This window comes from Pleurodeles waltl, chromosome 10, assembly GCF_031143425.1.
Source record: "Pleurodeles waltl isolate 20211129_DDA chromosome 10, aPleWal1.hap1.20221129, whole genome shotgun sequence".
Lineage (NCBI taxonomy): Eukaryota > Metazoa > Chordata > Amphibia > Caudata > Salamandridae > Pleurodeles > Pleurodeles waltl.
This window is the reverse complement of record NC_090449.1, coordinates 490,843,547-490,866,208: the sequence shown is the minus strand read 5'-3', so window position 1 is coordinate 490,866,208 and position 22,662 is coordinate 490,843,547. Positions and strand designations below refer to the sequence as shown.

General features: G+C 46.6%; 1 protein-coding gene across 2 annotated transcripts in view; it reads left to right on the top strand.

Annotated features, from left to right (window-relative positions):
• The window catches only part of LOC138261646 (uncharacterized), a 502,166-nt gene that overhangs the window by 159,164 nt on the left and 320,340 nt on the right, over positions 1-22,662 (top strand). For both annotated transcript variants that reach the window (XM_069210810.1, XM_069210811.1), the window contains exon 6: positions 6,984-14,076. In XM_069210810.1, coding sequence (XP_069066911.1) covers positions 6,984-14,076 — 7,093 coding nt within the window. The remainder of the gene's footprint in view (positions 1-6,983; positions 14,077-22,662) is intronic.

The window sequence follows — 22,662 nt, the reverse complement described above, 5'->3', positions numbered from 1 at the left end:
CATGCTGCATTTGGTTGTTATGGGGGACCGTTTGTCAAGATGGGTGGAAGGGAAGAGGGTTGCTGAACCCAATACTACAAGTGCCATCTGTTTTCTAAAGAGTCATTTTCTACAGGGAGTACCCCGGCTGAAGTACTATCAGACAATGGAGTACAATTCTCTTGTGCAATCATGCAAGAATTTTAACAGAAAAATGAGTTCACACACACACGCACTCCAAAATGAAAAGGGTTAACACAGTCTTGGTGGAATGCATTCAAAGTGCGTTGAAGTCTCATGTTGATTGTATGTTGATTGTACGGATGCTATCAGGGATACCATATGGGCATATTGTACTACTCTGCACTCTGTTACAGGACAGTTTCCGTTTGAAATATTGAGGGGGAAGGAGTGTGAGGGAATGTATATCTCCTTTATGGATGTTTTATGGTCTTGATTCATGTGTTAATGTTCAGGTTTTGTCTGAAAAGGTGAAAGCTGAGAGTGATGAAGTTTTGTAGGGCTAAGGTCAGAGTTTTAGGAAAAGGCTCAAGCATGCTATGGTTACAGTCTGTGTGACACGGGTGACAAGGCAGGAAAGCTGCTTGCATGGCTGAGACAACCATGCACCCCAATCTCGCACAAGTGGAGGGGAAAAACCAAAGCAGGAGAATAGAAGATGGGAGTGGAGGAACAGAGGTGGGGGGTGTCAAAGAAGACTCCAAGGTCACCCGGGCCAGACCACTTCCCCCCCCCCCACCTACACGCAGCCCCCCTGTGTCGGATTCCCATGAACAGTCTGTCTGGCCATGTCTCCAGCACCTCCAGTCACAATCTCCACTTCCGATGAGTGCTACCACTCGTCCACCACCTCCAATCACAAATCTTGCCAAGGGGTGTCTGTGGACCATGTAGGCTTCCTCTCTCTGCAACACCCTCGCCTCAGCCCTGGCCCATAGCGTAATGTCCCTGCCCCATGTCTCAACCCTAGGCCAACCTACGCTGACTTCCAGGCCAAGACAATTCTCCTTTTAGGCAGTATCAGAGCCAGATCTATAAACATATTCCATACTTTCTTTAGGCTTGCCCTAGGGAAGTCCCCCAAAAGGCAGGTCTCCACTGAATTCTCCAATGTGTAGCTCAGGGTTGCATGTAGCATCGTAAGGACTTCACACCAAAACCCCTGCAGATGTGGGCCCCACCACATCATATAGATGAAGTCTGCTAGAGACAAGATGGGTGGCTCAGTTAAAGGGCCGGAAGACACCCAATACGTGACGGATAAGGAGATAGCAGATTAATTTGCCTGATTTTATGCGGCTCCTTATAGAGAGTGCCCCCGGTAGATAAACACCAAATAGAGGACTATCTTGACACTATCGTTCTCCCTGTGCTGTCAGCAGATAATAAGGAATCCTTAGATGAAGAGAGATTCCTCACGGAAGTGAGAACAGCAGTGGCGAAACTTGCCACGGGCAGGACCCCGGGCCCCAAAGGCCTTCCCACAGAATTCTTCAAGAAGCAGATTGACTTGTTGGCTCTTCTCCTTCATAGTTTATATATGACAGCACTGAAAAAGGGGTTCCTGCCTCTGGACCTGTGGGGAGCCACGGAGCAGTCATACATAAAACTGGGAAACTCTCAACAGCATGTGGCTCGTACCGCCTTTTTTCATTGCTGAATGTTGAAACTGAAGTGCTCGCCATCATATTGGCCACCAGACTTTCGAGAGTAGTCTCCTCCTTATTCACCAAGACCAGTCGGGGTTTATGCCTAAACGATCCACCAGAGGTAACCTCCGACGACTCCATAACTGGATGACCACAGTGGAGTTCTGCCCAGATCCCCATATATTTGTGTCATTAGATGATGAACAGACCTTTGATGCAGTACATTGACCCATTACGATGGCTACCTTTCAATGGGTGGGATTCGGAGAAAAATTATTGGCATGGGTGGAGCTGCTGTGTAGAGAATCCTATGCAGCAGTGCAAGTTAACGGAGTGATGTCAAATTAATTTAATATCCAACAGGGCATCCGACAGAGCTGCGCTCTCTCTCTCACCCCTTTTATTAGCGCTCAAGTTGGAACCCCTGGCCTGCCATATACGCGATAATCTACTGATGCGAGGATTTCAGACCTCTAGCTTCGCCCTTGTGAAGGAGAAGATATCATTCTATGCAGATGATACTCTTCTTGATATATCCCACCCACATACTTCTCTTCCCGCCATGTTCCGGGCCTTTGGTGATTATGGTCAGCACACCATAAACCAAGATAAATCAGTCCTCTATCATAATCAACTGACCGAAACCGAGCTATCCGCACTAAGTGATCTGACAGGTAGACTGTGAATATCCCAGGAGGGATTCCATTTTCTGGGTATTTTTGCGACCTGCAACGCTGAGTGTAGTATTAGCCGTAATGTGGGCAAAATAGTGTCAGACTTCAGAGTAGATAGTGATCCTTGGAAGACACTCCCTCTTACGATCATGGGCACAGCTGCCATGTTCAAAATTATTACACTTCCTAAGTTTATTTACGCCCTACAGAATTGCTACTACAAATTGTATGATGAGCTCTTCCTGAAAATAGACAGGGGACAAAGACGACTCCTCTGGCAAGACAGGCATCCCCAAATAAGTCTGCAGACACTACAGAGAAACTGCCACAATGGAGGGATCGCCCTTCTTGTCCTCCGAGCATTCTATTGGGCGTCTTATCTACTGGTAATAAATGACTGGAGCTACATGGAGGGGACTCATTCTACTTATGCACTGGAAAGAACATAATTTCAGGCTAGACCCCAATTACATTATCTATACGGGGGCAGAGGAGCTCGACTCCCCCTACCTGCAACAGTGATCGAGATCTGGCATAAAGCATCCAAGTGCATTCGCTTGACAGGTAAAATCACGTGAGAGACTCCCTTATGGATAGACACTTTAGTCAAAGAGGTTACTAAACTAAAAGTTTTCACGGACTGGGACACCATAGGAATCTTTAAAGTAGGTGACTTACTGCTAGAGGGGGACTTGATAACCTTCCCCGCCCTACAGCAGGAATACCACCTCCGGGGTACACAACGCTTCCGATACCTCCAGCTCCACCATGCATAGAGAGCAGAATCCATACCGACAGACTTGCGGGAGTATTCGCCTTTGGAGGGCAGATTACCGAAGGGGAAAAGACCTGAAAAAGCGGTCTCACTAATATATAAAACACTTAATAATAACATATCTGACACACTTGCATAACTGAGATCTACCTGAGAAGTAATGATAGGACTGGGAGGTGGCCCTTATGTTCCCTAGAGTAGTAGCAATCAAGGTTAGACTGCGCTTTATCCAGCCTAAGATATTACACCGAATTTACTATAACAGAACACACCTCTATGCTATGTGTCAGGCAGCCTTTCTTTACTTCCTGAGATGTGGAGACCACAAGGGAGACTATTTTCACACACTGTTCTTGCCCGGTATTATGCCCATAATGGAAAGCCCTGTTAACTGAGTTGGGGAATATCTTTGACGCTGAACTGCTGGAAGACCCCAGATATATCCTTCGGGGGATCCCAGGGGACATAAACCTCCCCTGCAGGTAGCTGATGTTTTGTAACCTGGCCCAATTGATTGCGAAAAGAGTCATTGCTTAACAGTGGGAGGTGGAGGGGCCTCGGAGGCCCGACTATATCTGAATGGAAGAGAGGAGGTAGATATGTATATGGTGGCAGAAATTGTGGTATGCACAAGTAGAAGTTGTCCCTGTAAATTTAGTAAAATATGGGGCTACTGGATCGCTTATTATAACCTTGACGCACAAACATGCATAAGCCCCGAAAGATTCAGTCAGTGAAGTTGTTAGTGACTGTGTTTCTAGCCCCTCAACAGAGATAATACCCACTTTACCAGAATTCCCATTGATGGTACTGAGTCTTATGATATAATTTAATGTATCTTGTACACCCTTAATGTCTTCACTGCTTCATTGGTTGCATGACAAGGATTTGTTGCTTGACTTGATGAAAACTAATAACAAATATATTTTTTTTAAAGAATGCTATGGTTGTGCAAGTAGGAGATTGTGTTCGTATTAAAGTCCCATTGCTGCTGAGGAAGGGTTTGTCTAAATTTAGAGGACCCATTCAGGTGAAGGAAGTGTGTGGCAATTCGGTTCTGGTTTCTACTGGCCAGTGGTGGAATTTGTCCTGTGTGGCAAAGGTGTGTAAAGACAAACACAGTGATGTGAGTGACCGTGTTAGTCAAAACAGTTTAGAAAGATGAATCCCATGTTAATGGGAACCGTCTACAACCTGTAGATCTCGTTAATCTGTTACAGAAACTTTCACATGTAAAATGAATTCCTAAGAGATTAGTTGAATAGGTTCTTTACTTTATCTGTTGTGTGTGTAATGTCTGAGGGGTTGTTTCGTGAAAAGGGGGAAGATGCATGGTATTGTCATATAGCTGTGTCTTTGTTAGGTGTTTGTTATGACCTAGTATTGGCTAGCATTGGCAGTCAGGACATTCTATAACCTGATTGTTTTAAGTGTCCTTTCTATTGGTGTTTATAAGATTCTAGAAGAGAATGAAGAAATGTATGTGGGGATCATTGGGAGTGGAAGGTGTCTTATGCACTCAGTTTACCTGTATCATCTTTACTACAAATTTACCAATAAAAGATATTATTGGCTTACAACGTCTTGCCTACGTTCGTTGTCAGCAGAGTGTTTTTGTGTATAGGCCTTTGGTTTACTGACTGATCATGCCTGCTCCTTCCTCTTTCCCCTTCAAGAACTATGCGTTCATCTTACTCAACCATGTGAATGATCATCTGATCATCGAGGGCTTGTCATACAGGTTATTTCAGCTCTGACTCCCTTCAGCACATTCATTTCAATTCCATGGAAGGCGTTATCAACACATGGTGGAGTTAAATCTTCCTTCCTCTGGAAACTTACTTGAAATGTTCCTTGTGACATTTCAACCACCCATCTACTATGTCTTAGTATCTTCGGGATATCTAGATCTTATAGTGTGCTGTTTGCTGGTGGTTCCTTTGGCCAGGATCAAGATGCACTATACTCGCTGCATGTGGTATAACATTGTGCAGTTTGAAACCAGAAGGGTGGCTTGCCAGACTTAGTCCTTATTTTAGATCATATATTCTTGACCCTTGCAGGTTAGGCGTATAGGTACAAATTTCTGATGGACGTCTCTTCCCCTACCTCAATGAAAGCATTTGCCAATTGCAAATTCTTCTGTATTTATACAGTTAGCCCACTCTCCATTATTATTCACAGCTTATAATCAACAACAGACCAATCATGCACGTAAATGTCCTGTAGTTAAAATCCATTAATTTAACCCAGAATGCCTTTCAACCAAAAGTACAGAGCAGAAATATTTTGTCTTTACTAAGAGACCACCTATGTATTATGTTCAAAAAGGAAGGTGACACTTGGCATGCTTTTCCTCTGGGCACTGCAGCATTTAAAGTAGTCTTAACAAGGAAGGCATATGGCTATCAACCCATGGCAGGGAAATGTTCTGATGCCAAAATGGCATGTAGAACAGGTTGACCCATGTGCCTTTTCAAATGGGAGCTATATCAAGAGCTGTCTCCTCATTTGCTGATTGTGTGGCAAGAGGCAGAAATGAAAACCTTTGCTTTGGAGACCAACCTTTGTATGATTCTTGTTGGCCAAGAGGGAATTGATCCCTAAAGAATAGACTCCTGTTGAACAGGAATGACAGATATTATGTGTTTTGATTCACTCTATTGAGTACCAGCGACACCAGCTGATCCAGATTCCTCTCCTAAAGACCAAGAGGTCTTGGTGCATGATCATACCTTTCCTGCCTACCCTGAGCTGTCTTGTCCTTTGGGGGTATCTTTTCTTCTCTGAAACACCCAGTTCCTGAATAGCTAGTTTACAAACATCTGAGGCTATGCAAAATACGAATTGAAAATGAGCAAGCTGCTTATGGTCGCTCTATGCAACAGAGGTCCAAGAACAGATGGCCCAGAGTTTGCTTTGGGGCTCTTTCATTAAAGGGTAATCCTTTTCACATCCCAGGATAATGTCCTTTCAAGCATCTTGCCTACTAAGTTTTGGTTTTTAAGTGGGCTCATGTAGCTCAAAGACTTCTTTTGAATTTGAGTTAAGTTTATCGGTTGTGACCTGTAAGCCCTTTGAGCACAGGGCACCCTGAGGCATTTGGTTATCACTGGCTGGTGTATAACTAAGCTGTTATCACTGTTTACTAAAGAGCATTATATTTGTTTGCAAAGAGATAGGGTAATCCTTAACCTTCTGCTTTTTTCCCCAAAGCATTTGTCTGACTTCAATGTTAATGTGTTACACACCTAAATTCAGATTACACAATGGGTCCCATTTTGTATTATAAAAGATAATAATGTAAATGTGTTGCTTCACTGAAGGATAAGCGTGGGATTTGGTAAGGGCCACACCAGTTTTATTGGCCTTCCACAGCCATGGACAGTGTGATATCAGTAAAGCCAGCACTTAGGCTGCTCTTAGTTGTGTTTAGGGACCGTAAGACTGATGTCAACTTAAGACCAGATGCTTAGTTTGGGAGGCACTGCAAATTAATTCTGTTTGATGCTGCTAAACCTCCCATAGGTTTTGGAGGGCTAGGATTTGAACCTGACAGTATGTGTAATGATTCTTTCTCTGGTTGTCTTAAGCGTTTTTTTAATCCACATTTCTCCTCACCATGATTTGGGGTGTGAAGTTCTATAAAAGGTTGTATTGGAGAAGAGCCTATGGATGCCTGAAGGGAGAATGAGTGGGTTGACTCAAACGCTTTTGGGCTTCCTGTTTGCACTGGTTTCACAAGAAGACATTTAGTATGATCTGCTAAGATGTGGTCTGGGAGGAGGGAGGACTTCCAGTAGAAGGTATATGGTAAGAAAACAGGAGCATACTATGGAAGCTCCAATTGATTAATTGGCTAATCTATATTTTTTCTCCTTGCAGCTCTTCACCAGTTGTCTGATCACACCATCTAATGAGATCCTTAGAAAGGCTGGACCAGGCAGAGAAACTGGAAATCAGAGGCCTCTTCAAGACCTTAATGTGGTCGGAGACGAGAAGGAACAGATGGATGAGCCATGCCAATCGTATCCAGAGGCACTGCAGTTAAGAGAGCAGCTACAGCAGAACCAAGAACATCAGCATAGAGATAATCAGTCAGGATTAGAGCACGAATTTCAACACGAGGGGCAACAGCTGGCAGAACAGCAGTTTCCTAGATCTGAGAGGCAGGAGCACCCTGGGCAGGAACATCCACTTGTGGCACAGGATCCATCTCAGAGACCAGAGGCGAAAGTGAAACAGCTTTCCAGAAACCTTGGACAAGAACAGCAGGGAGATAAAAAAAAAAAACATGAATTGCGGAATCGGCAAGGACCACAGAAACCTGAAGCGCAGGATGAGAAGCATGGTTGTCTAAATAAACATGAAGATAGAAAACATGAGCAAAAAGAGGAGGTGCGTGAGCTTCGACTGCAGCAGCACAGACAAACCTATCAGATGACACAGGAGAAGCACCAGGAACAAGTTCAGGGATATATAACCCAGCAAGAGGTGCAGGGACTTCAGCAAGGAGAGCAAGAGCAGTTGAACGATACCGACCAACCTCCACTTAAAGAGGTGCATCAACTCAATGAGCCAGAACATCAACAAAAACCTGAGGAGCATAACCTTAAACAGAATGAGCAGCAAGGAGAACAAGAACATGAACTGCAGGACAAGCAAGGTCCTCAGGGGAAGCTACAGAAATACTCTCTGCAACAGAACCAACAACAGGGACACCATGTGCAATCACACCAGCCGGAGGAATATCCTTTGCAAAGGACCAACCAAGGGCACGCCCTGCAGCAGGCTGGCCAAGTGCAGGCCCCAACCCAGACCCCAAAGGAGCCGGCGCTCATCACAAAAGATAAGATGGAGCCGCTGCAGCAGGAAACACTGGTGCATGAAGAGATTGAAATACAGCAGCACAAAGCTCTGGTGCACATTGAGAATCAGAAAGTCCAGATGCAAGTAGAGAGGAAGGACGAGATCGATGTACAGCAGCACAAGGCTCTGGTTAATATAGCACAGCAGAAAGATGAGGTATGTTTACACATGCAGGGCAAAGTAGAAGTACAACAGCACCAAGACCTTATGAATGTACAGGAGAAGATAAAATGGTTGCCTGCACAGGAACTAAAAGACCCAGAACCCACCCAACTGCAGATCCAGGTGTCTGTAGCAGAGCAGAAAGAGACATCAAATGAGCAACAGAAAGTCCATCTGCCCGTCCAGCCTCAGAAAAAACAGGAACCTGTCCTTCAGCAGCAGGATAAGATGTTGCCCCTGCAGAAAAACATTGTGCATGTACAGCAGCTGAAGGACAAGGAGCCTGCACAGCATCTGATAGACAAGGTGGTAGTAGAGCAGCTGAAAAGTCAGCAGTCTGCACATTGCTTACCAGACAAAGAGCCACAGAGCCAGGTGCCTGTGCAGGAGCTGCAGGACCAGATACCCAGTCAAGACCAGAAAGACCAGGTGCCTGCTCAGGAACTGGAAGACCATGAGCGGCAAGTTCAGGTTACTGCAGAGGAGCCGATGGATCAAGAGCTAAAAGATCAGGTGCTTGGCCAGGAGCTCAAAGACCAGGAGCTGCAAGACCAAGTACCTGCCCAGGAGCTGCAAGACCAAGTACCTGCCCAGGAGCTGCAAGACCAGGAGCTACAAGAGCGAGTACCCTCGCTGGAGCTGCTGCAAGAGCGAGTACCCGCCCAGGAGCTGCAAGAGCGAGTACCCGCCCAGGAGCTGCAAGAGCGAGTACCCGCCCAGGAGCTGCAAGAGCGAGTACCTGCTCAGAATCTGAAAGGCCAGCTACAGGGCCAGGCGCCCGCCCAGGAGCTACAGGGCCAGGCTACCGCCCCAAAGTTACAAAACCTGGAACTGCAAGGACCAGTTCCTGGGCAGGACTTGCACTGCCATATGCCCACACAGGAGCTGCAGGACCAGGAACTAAAAGATGAGGTGCTTGCACAGGCGCTGAAGGAACTGAAGGACCAAGTGCCTGCTAGTTACATGCAGGATCTGGAGCTGAAAGACCAGGAATCCACTCTGGAGTTGCAGGATAAGGAACTGAGAGACCAACTGCCCACTCAAGAGCTGCAGGAACAACAGCGAAAAGACCAGGTTTCCACCCAGGAGCTGCCGGATCAGCGACTGAAAGACCAGGTGCCTTCCCAGGATCTGAAAGACCAGGTGCCAATTCATGAGCTGCAGGATCAGCAGCTGAAATACCATATACCGACTCTGGAGCTGCAGGATCTGCAGCTAAAACACAAGGTGGCTGCCCAGGAGCTGAAACACCAGGAGCTGCAGGACGAGGAAACAAAAGACCAGGTGCCTGCTCGAGAGCTGCAGGACCAGCAGTGGAAAGACCAGATGCCCACCCAGGAGCTGCAGGATCAGCAGCTGAAAGACCAGGTGCCTTTGCAGGTGCTGATAGACCAGGTGACATCTCATGAACTCCAGGAGCCACAGTGGAAAGACCATGTACCCACTCTGGAGCTGCAGGATGAGCAGCTGAAACACCAGGTGCCTGTGCAGAAGCTGAAAGACCAGGTGCCGCAGAACCAGGAACTGAAAGACCAGGTGCCTGCTCAACAGCTGCAGGACCAGCAGCAGAAAGACCAGGTGCCTAATCAAGAGCTGCCGGATCCGCAACTGAAAGACCAGGTACCTGCTCAGGAATTTCAGGACCAGCAGCAGAAAGGCCATGTACCCACTCTGGAGCTGGATCAGCACCTGAAAGACCAGGTACTGCAGGAACCGGAAGCCCAGATGCCTGCTCAACAGCTGCAGGACCAGCAGTGGAAAGACCAGGTGCCCAGTGAGGAGCTAAAGGATCAACTGCAGAAAGACCAGGTGCCGGCCCAGGCGATGGACGACCAGGTGCCGGCCCAGGCGATGGACGACCAGGTGCCGGCCCAGGCGATGGACGACCAGGTGCCGGCCCAGGCGATGGACGACCAGGTGCCGGCCCAGGCGATGGACGACCAGGTGCCGGCCCAGGCGATGGACGACCAGGTGCCGGCCCAGGCGATGGACGACCAGGTGCCGGCCCAGGCGATGGACGACCAGGTGCCGGCCGAGGCGATGGACGACCAGGTGCCGGCCGAGGCGATGGACGACCAGGTGCCGGCCGAGGCGATGGACGACCAGGTGCCGGCCGAGGCGATGGACGACCAGGTGCCGGCCGAGGTGATGGACGACCAGGTGCCGGCCCAGGAGCCGGACGCCCAGGAGCCGGACGACCAGGTGCCGGCCCAGGAGCCGGACGACCAGGTGCCGGCCCAGGAGCCGGACGACCAGGTGCCGGCCCAGGAGCCGGACGACCAGGTGCCGGCCCAGGAGCCGGACGACCAGGTGCCGGCCCAGGAGCCGGACGACCAGGTGCCGGCCCAGGAGCCGGACGACCAGGTGCCGGCCCAGGAGCCGGACGACCAGGTGCTGGCCCAGGAGCCAGACGACCAGGTGCCGGACGACCAGGTGCCGGCCCAGGAGCCGAAGGATCCGCAGCTGAAAGACCAGGTGCCTAATCAAGAGCTGCCGGATCCGCAGCTGAAAGACCAGGTGCCTAATCAAGAGCTGCCGGATCCGCAGCTGAAAGACCAGGTGCCTAATCAAGAGCTGCCGGATCCGCAGCTGAAAGACCAGGTGCCTAATCAAGAGCTGCCGGATCCGCAGCTGAAAGACCAGGTGCCTAATCAAGAGCTGCCGGATCCGCAGCTGAAAGACCAGGTGCCTAATCAAGAGCTGCCGGATCCGCAGCTGAAAGACCAGGTGCCTAATCAAGAGCTGCCGGATCCGCAGCTGAAAGACCAGGTGCCTAATCAAGAGCTGCCGGATCCGCAGCTGAAAGACCAGGTGCCTAATCAAGAGCTGCCGGATCCGCAGCTGAAAGACCAGGTGCCTAATCAAGAGCTGCCGGATCTGCAGCTGAAAGACCAGGTGCCTAATCAAGAGCTGCCGGATCTGCAGCTGAAAGACCAGGTGCCTTATCAAGAGCTGCCGGATCTGCAGCTGAAAGACCAGGTGCCTAATCAAGAGCTGCCGGATCTGCAGCTGAAAGACCAGGTGCCTAATCAAGAGCTGCCGGATCTGCAGCTGAAAGACCAGGTGCCTAATCAAGAGCTGCCGGATCTGCAGCTGAAAGACCAGGTGCCTAATCAAGAGCTGCCGGATCTGCAGCTGAAAGACCAGGTGCCTAATCAAGAGCTGCCGGATCCGCAGCTGAAAGACCAGGTGCCTGCTCTGGAGCTGGATCAGCACCTGACAGACCAGGTGCTGCAGGACCAGGAACCGGAAGACCAGATGCTGGCTCAACAGCTGCAGGACCAGCAGCGGAAAGACAAGGTTCCCAGTGAGGAGCTGCAGGATCAGCTGCTGAAAGACCAGGTGCCCGCCCAGGCGATGGAAGACCAGGTGCCCGCCCACGAGCTGAATGACCACCAGGTGCCCGCCCACGAGCTGAATGACCAGCAGCTGAAAGACCAGGTGCCCACCCAGAAACTGCAGGAGCATCAAGTAAAAGACCAGGTCTCCACACAGGGGCTCCAGAACTACGAACTGAAATGCCAGCTGCCCTGCCAGGTGCCCACCCAGGAGCCTCCGAATCAGGAGCTACAAGGGCAGGTGCCTGCCCTGGCGCCACAAGAAAGGCCTAGCCAGCACAAAGGCCTAGTTACTGTACAGCAACAGGAAGACTTGGTGCTTTCTGAAGAACAGAATAACCAGTATCCTATGCATATACAACAGGGAGAAGATCTGATACATGTGGAGGAGCAGAATAGCACAGTGACTCTACACAACCAAGTGACTGTGCAGCAGAAGGCAGACCAGGTACCTGTTCAGAAGCAGAGGGGCCAGGTACCTTTACAGCAGGAGGCTTCACAGCAAAAGGAAGACCAGGTCACTGTACAGTACAAGGCAGACCTGGTACCAGAACAGCAGGAGACAGACCAGGCTCCTCTACAGCCTAAGTGGCCAATGCAACAACTGAAAGGCCATTTACATGTATACCAGAAAGAGCAGGGGACTGTACAGGAACAAAAAGAGCAGGCACACGGACAGCAGCAAAAAGAGATTTTGTATTTAGATTGCAAGAGTGTTGAGCAACCAATGGCTGATGAAGAGCTTCTTCAAGAGCCAATGGAAGACCAGGATCCTTTACACCAGTCAGTCAAAGATCAGATGGTTCTACAGCAACGCGAATGTGAACAACAGGGCTGTCCTCTACAAAAGGATGACCAGGAGCCTCAACATCAGCAGGACGGCTCCAACCTAAATGAAAGCCCAGAGCAGTTACAAAAACGTAAACAAGAATATCGATGTCGACAAGAGGAGCAGGCACGACAGATGAAAGAGCAGGCACTGCAACTGAAAGGGCAAGCACAGCTGTTGAAAGAACAGGCCAAACAGCTAGAAGAACAAGCATATCAACTGGAAGAGCTTTCTAAGGAGCTAGAGGAGAGGGCAGCTCTGTTGGAAGAGGTGCTCAAGAAGCAAACTGAAGAACATCAACAAGAAGCACAGTTACAGCAACCTGCAGTACAGATGCAGCACTCTGAGGAGGTCCAACAGCTGGATGTACAGGAGCATCAAACTGAGAATTTGCAACAGCTGGAAGTTCAGCTGCAGCATAATGAGCATCTACAGCTGCTGGAGGTGCAGCAGCAAACTGAACAGGTGCAGCAATCTAAGCAGTCACAGCCACTGGAGATTAAGTTACCACATTCTGAGCCGTCACAGCAATTTATTGGGCAGGTGAAGCCACAAACGCATCCAGAAAATCAAGGGCAACAACCTACGTTGCCTCAACTGTGTACAGAACAAATGCAGCAAGAAGCACAGCAAATGGATATACATGACCAAGGGGAGACATTACAGCAAATGGGCGTTAATGCATGGCATGAGCTGCATTTGGAACAGAGAGCAGTACATATGCTACAAAAAGAGCAGTTAGAGCGACCTGAACATATAACTGAAATCCAGCATAGCAGTGCACAGAAAAGTAAGGTACTGCTGTTGAAAGAGAAAAGTCAAAAGCAACACAAAGCAGTTGATTGTTTGCCACAAAAAGAACAGTCACAGCAGAAGAAAGAAATCAGACAACTGCAGGTCCAGGAAACACAAGCAAAAGGTGAATACCAAGAAAATAAAGTGCAGTCACAGGAACGTCAGTTTGAACTAAAGCCAGCAGTTCTTGTGCTGCAACAGACAGCGGAGCTACCGCCACAAAAAGGACAGAACAGCAAACTGATGCCAACAGTTGTTCACCTGCATGAAAAGCAGTCCAGTAAGGAAGTACAGCGAGTCATGCTGCCAGGGCAGCAGAGAGATCAGATAAATCAGGCACAGAATGAAGTGCAGCATAAGAATAGGAGAGATGAACTGCAAAGGCTGGAGAAGCAAACACAACCACAGAAAAATGAGCAATGTCTAAAGCAGGATGATCAACCAGAAATATGGGAACATAAGCTGCAGAGCCAAAAAGTCATGGAGAATGAAAAACAGCTGGAAACATGGAAAGAGGCAAAAGCACAATCAAAAGAGGATGAGCAGCCTCCGAGTTGGTCACAGAAGGAAGATATCCTGGAGACAGAGGGTGGGCTGCAAATACGGACAAAGCAGTTGAAGACCCATACAGTCAATGAGGGAGAACTGCAGAAGCAGGTTAAGAAGTCGGAGAAGCATACCATCGAACTGCAGAAGGGTGAACAGTTAGAGAAGGAATCATCTTGGAAGGAGAAGGGAGAGCAATTGCTAAAACATAAACAGCAGTTTGAGACAGAAATCGAACCTAAAGAACGGTATAAGTTGCAGAAATCAGATGACGGGCAGTTAGGACAGCAGGCCGAAGAGAAAGCAAGTCCGTATCAATTACAAAAACCGGATGAGCAACCAGTGATGCAGGAGCGGCAGAAAGACTGGTCACCTCAAGATGAGCAGCCACAGCAGTCAGAAAAACGTACACCAGGGGAGGAACAGCCAGATGTCACAGGTAAATATAAATGTGCAATTCAGCTTTGTTTTCCGAACTGTTTGTTTAAGGTGCCTATCCTCAAATACATGTAAGTATAGGGATTAAAAACCAGAAAACATAAAGTTGCACACCATTTAACAAGCACAAGAATTGAAAGACTGGCAACAACAAATAAACATATTTAGCAGTTCAAGATCTTCTTTGGGAGGGAATACATAAGTAGATATTCACCTACTTTCTAAGACTGATGTTAGCCTGCCTGCTAGTAGAAACATGTTGTAAACATCTACTCTGTAGCAGAGGTGAGTTTCACCAAATAAGTTTACTGGCATCATGACTGGGTTACTCAGTTTTTCTCATAGATACTTTTAACCACAGATTTTTCACCTTGTAAATTTCCTCCGGGTGCCATACTGGATCCGAAAAACTTAAAAACAGTGCTTATGCATGCCTGTAGTTGGCACTATGCAACTCTGCATCAGTGCCATTCTGCTTGGGAAGTGACAAACAGCCACAGGTAGGCACCACCCGTGCCTGCTGGCCTCATTTCCTTTTCACACTGTCAGACACAGATCTAGAGCTCAGCTCCCTCTTTCTTCACTGTGAAGAGATTTTTCTTCAAAAAGTTTCCAGTGTTCAAGGGATGTCACTCTAAAAAGAAAGGGTTCAAACAGTATTGAAACTGTTGCAAAGAGTTGTCCTGTGTCAAATCCCCATGAGGTGTGCTTATAGTGTTAGTTTTTTTTACACAACTCCAAGGCCCCTGTGACTGATGTGTCCACATGAACCCTGTGGCCATCAGCGAGCATGAAGCACAGCTCTACTTGGTGAAGCACCAAAAGGCTCTGTGCTGGTCCTGCTCCAGGTTGAAGTCTAAGGCGAGGACCCACTCCAGCTCCGGAAGTCATCCCCAAAACACATCTTCCTCACGGTTGAAGTCGCTGACTAAGTTGAAAAAGAAACCCAAGAAGCACATGTTTCTTTCAGCCAGCCTAGTCATGAAGCTGGTCAGTGTGAGCAGTTTATTAGGCTGCTAAACCCATGCACTGATACATGGTGTGTGAGATCTTGCCTGCTGTCCCCAAAGACTTGCAAGCTTCTCTAGTCCAAACTATTCAGGGTGGGATGCAGCTAAATGTGTCATTCATCTGGGCATAGACAACACAGCTGTCTAGGTATGGCTATAGGAACCACCATCGTGCTTCAATGCCTTGGCCGGATGAGGTCCACTAGCTTCTCGGGAGATGTCCAGGCATCTTTAATTGACATGCCTTTCAACATCCCCAACTTCTTTGGGGACTAGGCAGATTTGACACTGGAGCGTTTTAAAGAGAGCTGGGCCACTGCAGCCTCCCTGGACCTTTCAGCATCAGTGAGGTACTACTCCAATAACCCCAACAATGTTGCCCTATCTGCATTGTCTGGCTTGTCTATCCACACAACAAGCTTCCTACCCCTTTCAAAGTGTGGGACATGGGCCCAGCAGACAATGGAACGGCCACCAGCTTTCATCCTGGTCTTCTGCTTCTCCGGCCAAAGCCTCCAAACCCCTTTATTGCTCCCTTACATGCACACAGCTACCAAATAGTAGGCAGGATCAGCCACATCTTAGGGGTAACAAGTCACATCTGACAGCTAGATCCTGCAGATTGTGCAGTGTGGCTGTGCCCTGCGATTCCTTTTCGACCCACCACACTGGACACCTGTTTTATACCCCTTCCTGGAGGACCAAATGTCCTATTTATGCAGGAAGTGTGGGCTCTTTTGGCCAAAAGAGCCATTGGTAGGGTACCAACCTCGTAAGTAGGATCTGTGTGTTATTACCTCTACCTCTAGTGCTGAAGAAGTGCAGAGGCCTCTATCCCGTTGTATGTCTTTGCTTTTCTGCGCGAAGATGAATTAAAAATTCTCACCCTTGTCCATGTAATTTCTGCCATGATTCCTTGAGAATGGATGGGTGGCATTGGACCTGCTGGGTACTTATTTTCACGTCTCCGTCCTGCAGACCGACCGTTGCAACCTGTGGTTCTTAGTGGGTCTTACGCACTTTCAGTTTTCTGTGCTCCCTTTTAAACTCACCAGTACTTCTCTGTTGTTCAGAAAGGTGATGCCAGTGGTCTTTGCCCTTCCCTGGAAGTTGGGGGTACCAGTCTTGCCCTACCTTGATGACTGGCTATTGAATGTGGGCTCACCACAGTCACGGACCACCTCCAGAAGACAGCGAACCTCCTTGCATTCTTAGGTTTCTCAATTAACGTGCCAAATTTACACCTGACTCCTTCGTTGTGGCTCCCCTTCATTACAGCCATCATGAATACTGTGTGCTTGTGAGCCTTTTCTCTGAATGAATGAGTCCAGGACCTTTGGGTATGATCCAGATGTTTTGCCTCTGTCCTGGATCTCAGCGAATTTGGCTCTGAGGTTTTTGGGCCTAATAGCCTCTTGCATCTTGTTTGCCAAAACATGCCAGGTATCACGTGATCTTTGCAGTGGGACCTGAGGTCTCAGTGTACTCAGCACAAAGGGAACTTGACAGATTCCATGCAGGTGTCAAAGGAAACTGCAAAAGACCTGCAGCGGTGGCTACTTAACCACATATTGAAAATGAGTTGGGGAGGTTATGTGGAAGACGTGGAGATATGAGGACACTGCTCTTTGGCACTGGCTTGCCTCTACATCAATTTGTTGGAGTTGCTGGTGATTCACATGGCATTGAAAGCCTTCCTCCCCTCCAGCAAGGGACAGCTGGTACAGGTTTTCATGATAACCACAGGTCCAAAAGGCTCTCTGCTTCTGGAGCTGGCTGGATCATCAGGGGATGTCTCTTGTGGTACACCACCTGGCAGGATCTTTAAATGCCATATCAAATGAACCCAGCTAGTGGCCCTTAGGGGATCGCAAATAGCAGTAACACCCGGAGGTGGCACAGGGAATCATCCAACAAATGGGAGACTACTGGCTCATTCTCTTTGCCGCTGCCAAGAATAAATATCAGCACTTTCGCATAATGAAGTTCTGAAAAAACGACTCTCGCATGGAGACTTATTCTTCCTAAAGTGGAGCACAAAACTCCTTTATGCCTTTCTGCCGCTCTATTTCATGTCAAGAGTTAAGGATCGACCAGGCCCAACACAATCTGGTGGCTCCAGTATGGGCCAGGAGAGTGTGGTACCCAGAGCTTTGGCGTTGAGTATCCATTCTCAAATCAGGCTACCACTTCAGTAGGATCTTGTGTTGCAACAGCAGAGCAGGGTCTTGCACCCGGGCCTGCACACCCTGCACCTCCATGCATGGAGCTAGAGCAGCGACAGTTGATCTTTCCTCCCAACGTCATTGACGTCACCTTGACAGCCAGGTGTCCTTCAACTAAATCTGAGTATTCTGGGAGCTCGGACAAATTTGTGGCTTGGTGCTATGCCCTTCTAATGAACTTGTTGCATGCAAAATTGTAGAATGTGTTATTTGCTTTGTTATTAACCCAGAAAGGTCTTGCTCTAGTCACGTTTAAGGGTTACCTGTCTGGCCTTTTGGCCTTTTTACGTTTGTCGGACCAACTATCCTTTTTCAAGTCACTGATTGTGATGCATTTTTCTAAAAGGTTTTCAGCACATTCTTCCACCGAAGCCCTTTTTGATGCGACTGTGAAACTTATAACCGGTTCCCATGTTTCTAATGTTTACCTTGTTTGCACTAGTGCACAGTTGTCCATTACGCCTACACGCCCTTAAAACTGTCTTTCTGGTTGTGATAAGATTTGCACGGGCCATCCTCCCTATACCACCTATTTCCATTCAAATTGGAATTAACATCTCAAGCTGCATTCCTACCAAAGGTGGTGATGCCTTTTTATGTACGACAAGCCATCACACTTCTGCCTTTTTTTGCTTTGTTTCATCCCTTGAAAGAGGAAGAGTGACTTTATTGTTGGAGCCCTAGAAAGCACTTAGTTTTTACATTGATTGAACCAGAGAACACAGAGTGGGCAATCTGCTCTTTGTGGGATTCTCTGGAGGGTGAATGGCAAACCTGTGGAGAAACAGACCATCACTTGATGGATAGTCCTCTACATTAACATCTTCTGTGCATTAGTTAAGACCACTCCACCATTGCCAGGACTGCTACCATTGCGTTTGCATGAGGAGTGACTGTTCTGGATATTTGACATGTTCAGGAATAGTGTAGTATTTTGTCCACTCTGTCCTCTTGGATTTTTTTGGTTTGAGCCATTTCACAGACTCACCACTTCGGGAGATATGACATTGATATATGTTCACAAAGTGAGGAATCTGCAGTTATAAGTATCCACCGGAAGAACAAGTCACTTCCCTTTGGTAACGCTGTTTGAGGTATATACTCAATCTTACTGTGTGTCACCTCTCCACGCTATGGTAGAGGATCTTCTACCTAAAAAGATCCCAGTCTAGGAATTTGCACACTGGTTTGCTCAGTCTTCTAATGGGTTAATGAAACAAACTGGTTGGCAATTGAATGGGACTGTTTGTCACTTATGGAGCAGTATGGTGTACATGTGGAGTTGCACATTGCCACCGATTTTTAATTATCAGGATTCAGTCTGGCGCCAATGGAAATTCACAAGGTAACAAATTTGCTGTTTAATAGGTTATCCACAAGAAAAAGCATTACCAAAGGTAAGTAACATGTTTTTCACTGCCACATATCCTTGCTGTCACTGACATTTCAGGTTTGCACAGTTCTGTTTAATACGTTGGCCCGATCTAAAAATCCCAGGTCTCAAACCAGCATATGTTTGACTTCTTCAGTAGAGAGCACTGGTACTAGTCTTGGTTTTCTTGGCGATGTGTGCCATTAGGATAAACTTGAAATCCAGGGAGAATAAATAAGAATTCTCATTCCCCTCATGCTCTCCTTCCACTATAACTAATGTTAGCAAAATTGTTCTCAGTTCTAATAGTTGATGTTAATGTAAAGAGACTTCTAAAGCACACAGCGACTCAAGAGTGTCCTGGAGCTAAGCAGTATAGTCAGAGAAAGAAAAGAAGATGACAACTACTGTGTGAAAAGCCATGTCTTGAGCTTTTCCTTAAATAATGCTTCATCATTTATCTGCTGTAAATCAAAAGGGAGACTGTTCCAACACACAGGGCCCAAAAAAGAGAAGGAATGTTCACCCGCATTAGCCAGACAAACTCTTGGAGGCCTGACCAGATGGTTATGGGAGCAATGTAAGGCTCTTATCAGGTTATAATAGGAAATCCTGGCAGATAAATGATCAAGTCCGTATAATAGCGTGCTCTGTGCATTAACAGAGAGGACTTAAACATAATCTGTTTTTCCATGGGGAGCCAGTGCAAATTATGCAGATGTATAGTAATATGCTCTGGTCTGGGAATACCAAGAGCCAACCTCGCCACCACATTCTGAACAGTCTGAAGTCTTCACAGCAGATATTTTGACAGGTCAGTTATATTACAGTGGCATAGTCCAACCTGGACATAACCTAAGCCAATTCTACTGTAATCGTAGTCGGAACTGAAAGGAAATGCAAAATCTTTTTTCCCGTATGTAAAATGCCACAGCCTATGCCTACCACCAATATAATTTGGTTATAGAAAGGCATTTTACTATCAAATTTGATTCTCAAGTTTTTTTTCACAGAGTCTACTAGGGTCAGAGGGCTTTCCAAATTGAGATCAAAATTGTGTCCAAAACTGAGCACCTCCGTCTTTTCGGTGCTACACTTCAGTTGGTTGTAGGTCATCCACCAAAAAACTGCTGAGAAACCGGGTTAAATGTCATCCTGTTCAATGGGCGTCCCTTTACCGAAGGCAAAGAAGATCTGATTATCATCCACATAGGAAATAATCTTAGTACCAAAATATTTCATCAACGTAGTCAGAGGAGACAAGTAGCTATTAAACATTTTGGGGTCATGCGCTAATCTTTGAGGAAATTCTAATGAGACTTTTTGGCTTTCAGAGACGTAAGGGGGTAGCCATACGTCTTGACTCTTGCCTTTAAGAAAGGACTTAAACCACTTCCAGACATTGTCCCTAACGACAGTCTCCTTAAAGTGTTTGAGCAGCCTGGCATGAGGAACCGTTTCCAATGCTGCATACAGGTCCAACAATTGATGGTGCTTTTAATCAGTTCAGAGACCTCCAACACGGCAGTACTGTAGCTTGGCCTAAAGCCACATTGGCTAGGATGAAGTGGTCAGTTGATCTCTAAGTAGCTGGAAAGTTGACTGTTCACAATTTTTTTCACTAACTTAAAAGTTATAATTGGCCAGGACTTCCGGGTCTGCGTTTTTTTTTTTTTTTTAAATAAGAGGGCCACTATAGACTCTTCCAGCATAAAGACACAGTTCCAGTGGCTAAGGAGTTATTCATCAACGCACAAAGGGTTGATAACATTCACTCCCAAACCGAAGATACAAGGGGGGCATGATCGTCATGTGAACCAAACTTGATATTTCGAATAGCACATCTAATACGAGGGCATCCCCATGAAGTGGGAGAAAATCTGGGGAGGTTGAGGGGCATACAGATGTACGGGATGACCTTTGGGGGTCTGTGTGCGGGTGGTGGGGGAGGGCCTTGAACTAGACTGCACTGGCCTATTCGACAGGGGGGGTGCTCAATCAACATGTTTTAGCCTTGAAATGTGATATTTGTTGTGATTGGTCTCTGAGTAGCAGATAAATTATAGGACTTTTATTGCCGTCTGCTATATTGCACAATGGCTGATTTTTGTTGTTTTTTTCTTAATAAAAAGATTTAAAAAAAAAAAAAAAAAGAATAGCACATCTAGAATCTTCCAAGGTGATTGTGTTTAACGGGATGTAGTTGTGGAGTACTGATTAAAACTACGATCATCCACTTATGAGTTCAGAACAGCAGATAGACTATTCTGGATTTCCTGAATTTTGTAGTAAAAAATGCAGCAAGTTGCTCGCATCACTCGGCTAGTTGAACCTTACTTCTATGGCAAGCAGCTGGATCGCAAAGTCCATTGCAATCAAAGAGATTTCTCTTGGTTTTTCCCGCCCTTTCTATCCTTCTTTTATAGTACTCTCTCTTTATGGAGTTTATCATGGTTAAAAATGTCTTCAGTGCTTTTTTATGCAGGTCTTTAGATTCTAAACTATGATTTTATTTCTCCATGCCCTTTCTGCCATTTTGCATGTTCTGTCATTTTTTTCTTTTGTTTAAGAGCCTCACAGAACCAGGGATTAGAAAAAGTCTACTCCGGAAGAATATCAGTATATGTATTCTTCTTATGGCTATCGTTAGACTAAACCGAACTCAGCACATTTTGTTGAAATTGTGTTCTGGTGAATGTTCACTTTGGGATCTTTTAAATTTTCCCTTTTTGGATGTCTACTTAATTTAGATCACTGGTGTCTGATCCACAGATTGTGCCTCCATAAAATAATAGGCGTACAGTGTTTGCTTCACAGGCGTTTAACAACATCGCACACAGATTGGTTCCATAACAAAGTTAAACTTTTTAAGGCTTTTAAAGGTGGTATACCATATGCCTTTTATTCGTGTGATTGAAGAAATGGTGTCCCTTTTAAGTTTAGCCAATAAAAGTATTTAGTATATTACACACCAATTGCAGCTGTGCAAATGCTGTCTGCTTAATTTGATTGTCATCTTTAGTGAAGACTAATGACTTTTCGGCGCATAAACCACATATTTAGCAATAACATCTTGACATTAATTTCTGTTAAAACAGTTGAACCATTAATTTTTAAGTAGATCAAAATTTTGAAAATTCTCAAGTGTTTGTCTATTATGCTTGTGTGGAAAAGTCATTCTTCCTTGGGGGATAATTGGATTAAACATACAAATTGGCATTGTCTTGGCTGATAAGATCTAATCAGTTTGTAATATACTATATACATGGCCTCTTGTTGCCATCTGCACCACATGGCATGTTTCCACACCTGCATGATATGCAGACAGCTGATGTATTGGGGTCTTGTTTTATTAGGGGCGTCGTAGTTTAAAAAAAAAAAAAAAAAAAAATGTTACGCCAAAGACTAGCCATGCCCCACTGGCGCCCACCGGCCTAGAATATTTCACTGTCTCTGAGTAGGGTCGAGGCACCCATATGTCAGGTGGCAATGGGCGACGGTGATGACTCCCATCAGTACAGCCTGGTTGGCTGAATCACTTGCATCACCAACAGTGATCTCAGACGAAGGGCTGTAGTCATGCTGCCCCTACACTGCTAGTATCTATTCTGTTGTGATCTAGGATGTCTCTCCACTCCAGCCCCTCTGGCAGCCTCTGTAGCTTCGTTCTCTCCCCAACCCAGCTTTAGGCTTATAAAAGAAGGACGACTTACCGCTGAGTTTGGCTGTGTACATCAGTGCATACTCCAGCTGCATCACCCTGACTTTATTTGACTGGGAGGATTGACACTCATTCCACAGGCTGTCGTACCCATGCTTTCTGCATTGGTTGGTATTCCACCAGAGCACGCATTTGGTCATATCAGAGCTTTTGGAGCTGTTGGTTTGCTCAAGGTTTTTGGATGCTTCCTCCATGTATTCAGCCATCCTTGAACGTATGCCAAGTACATAGTCCAGTATGTCTTGCTTAGGTTCTTTGA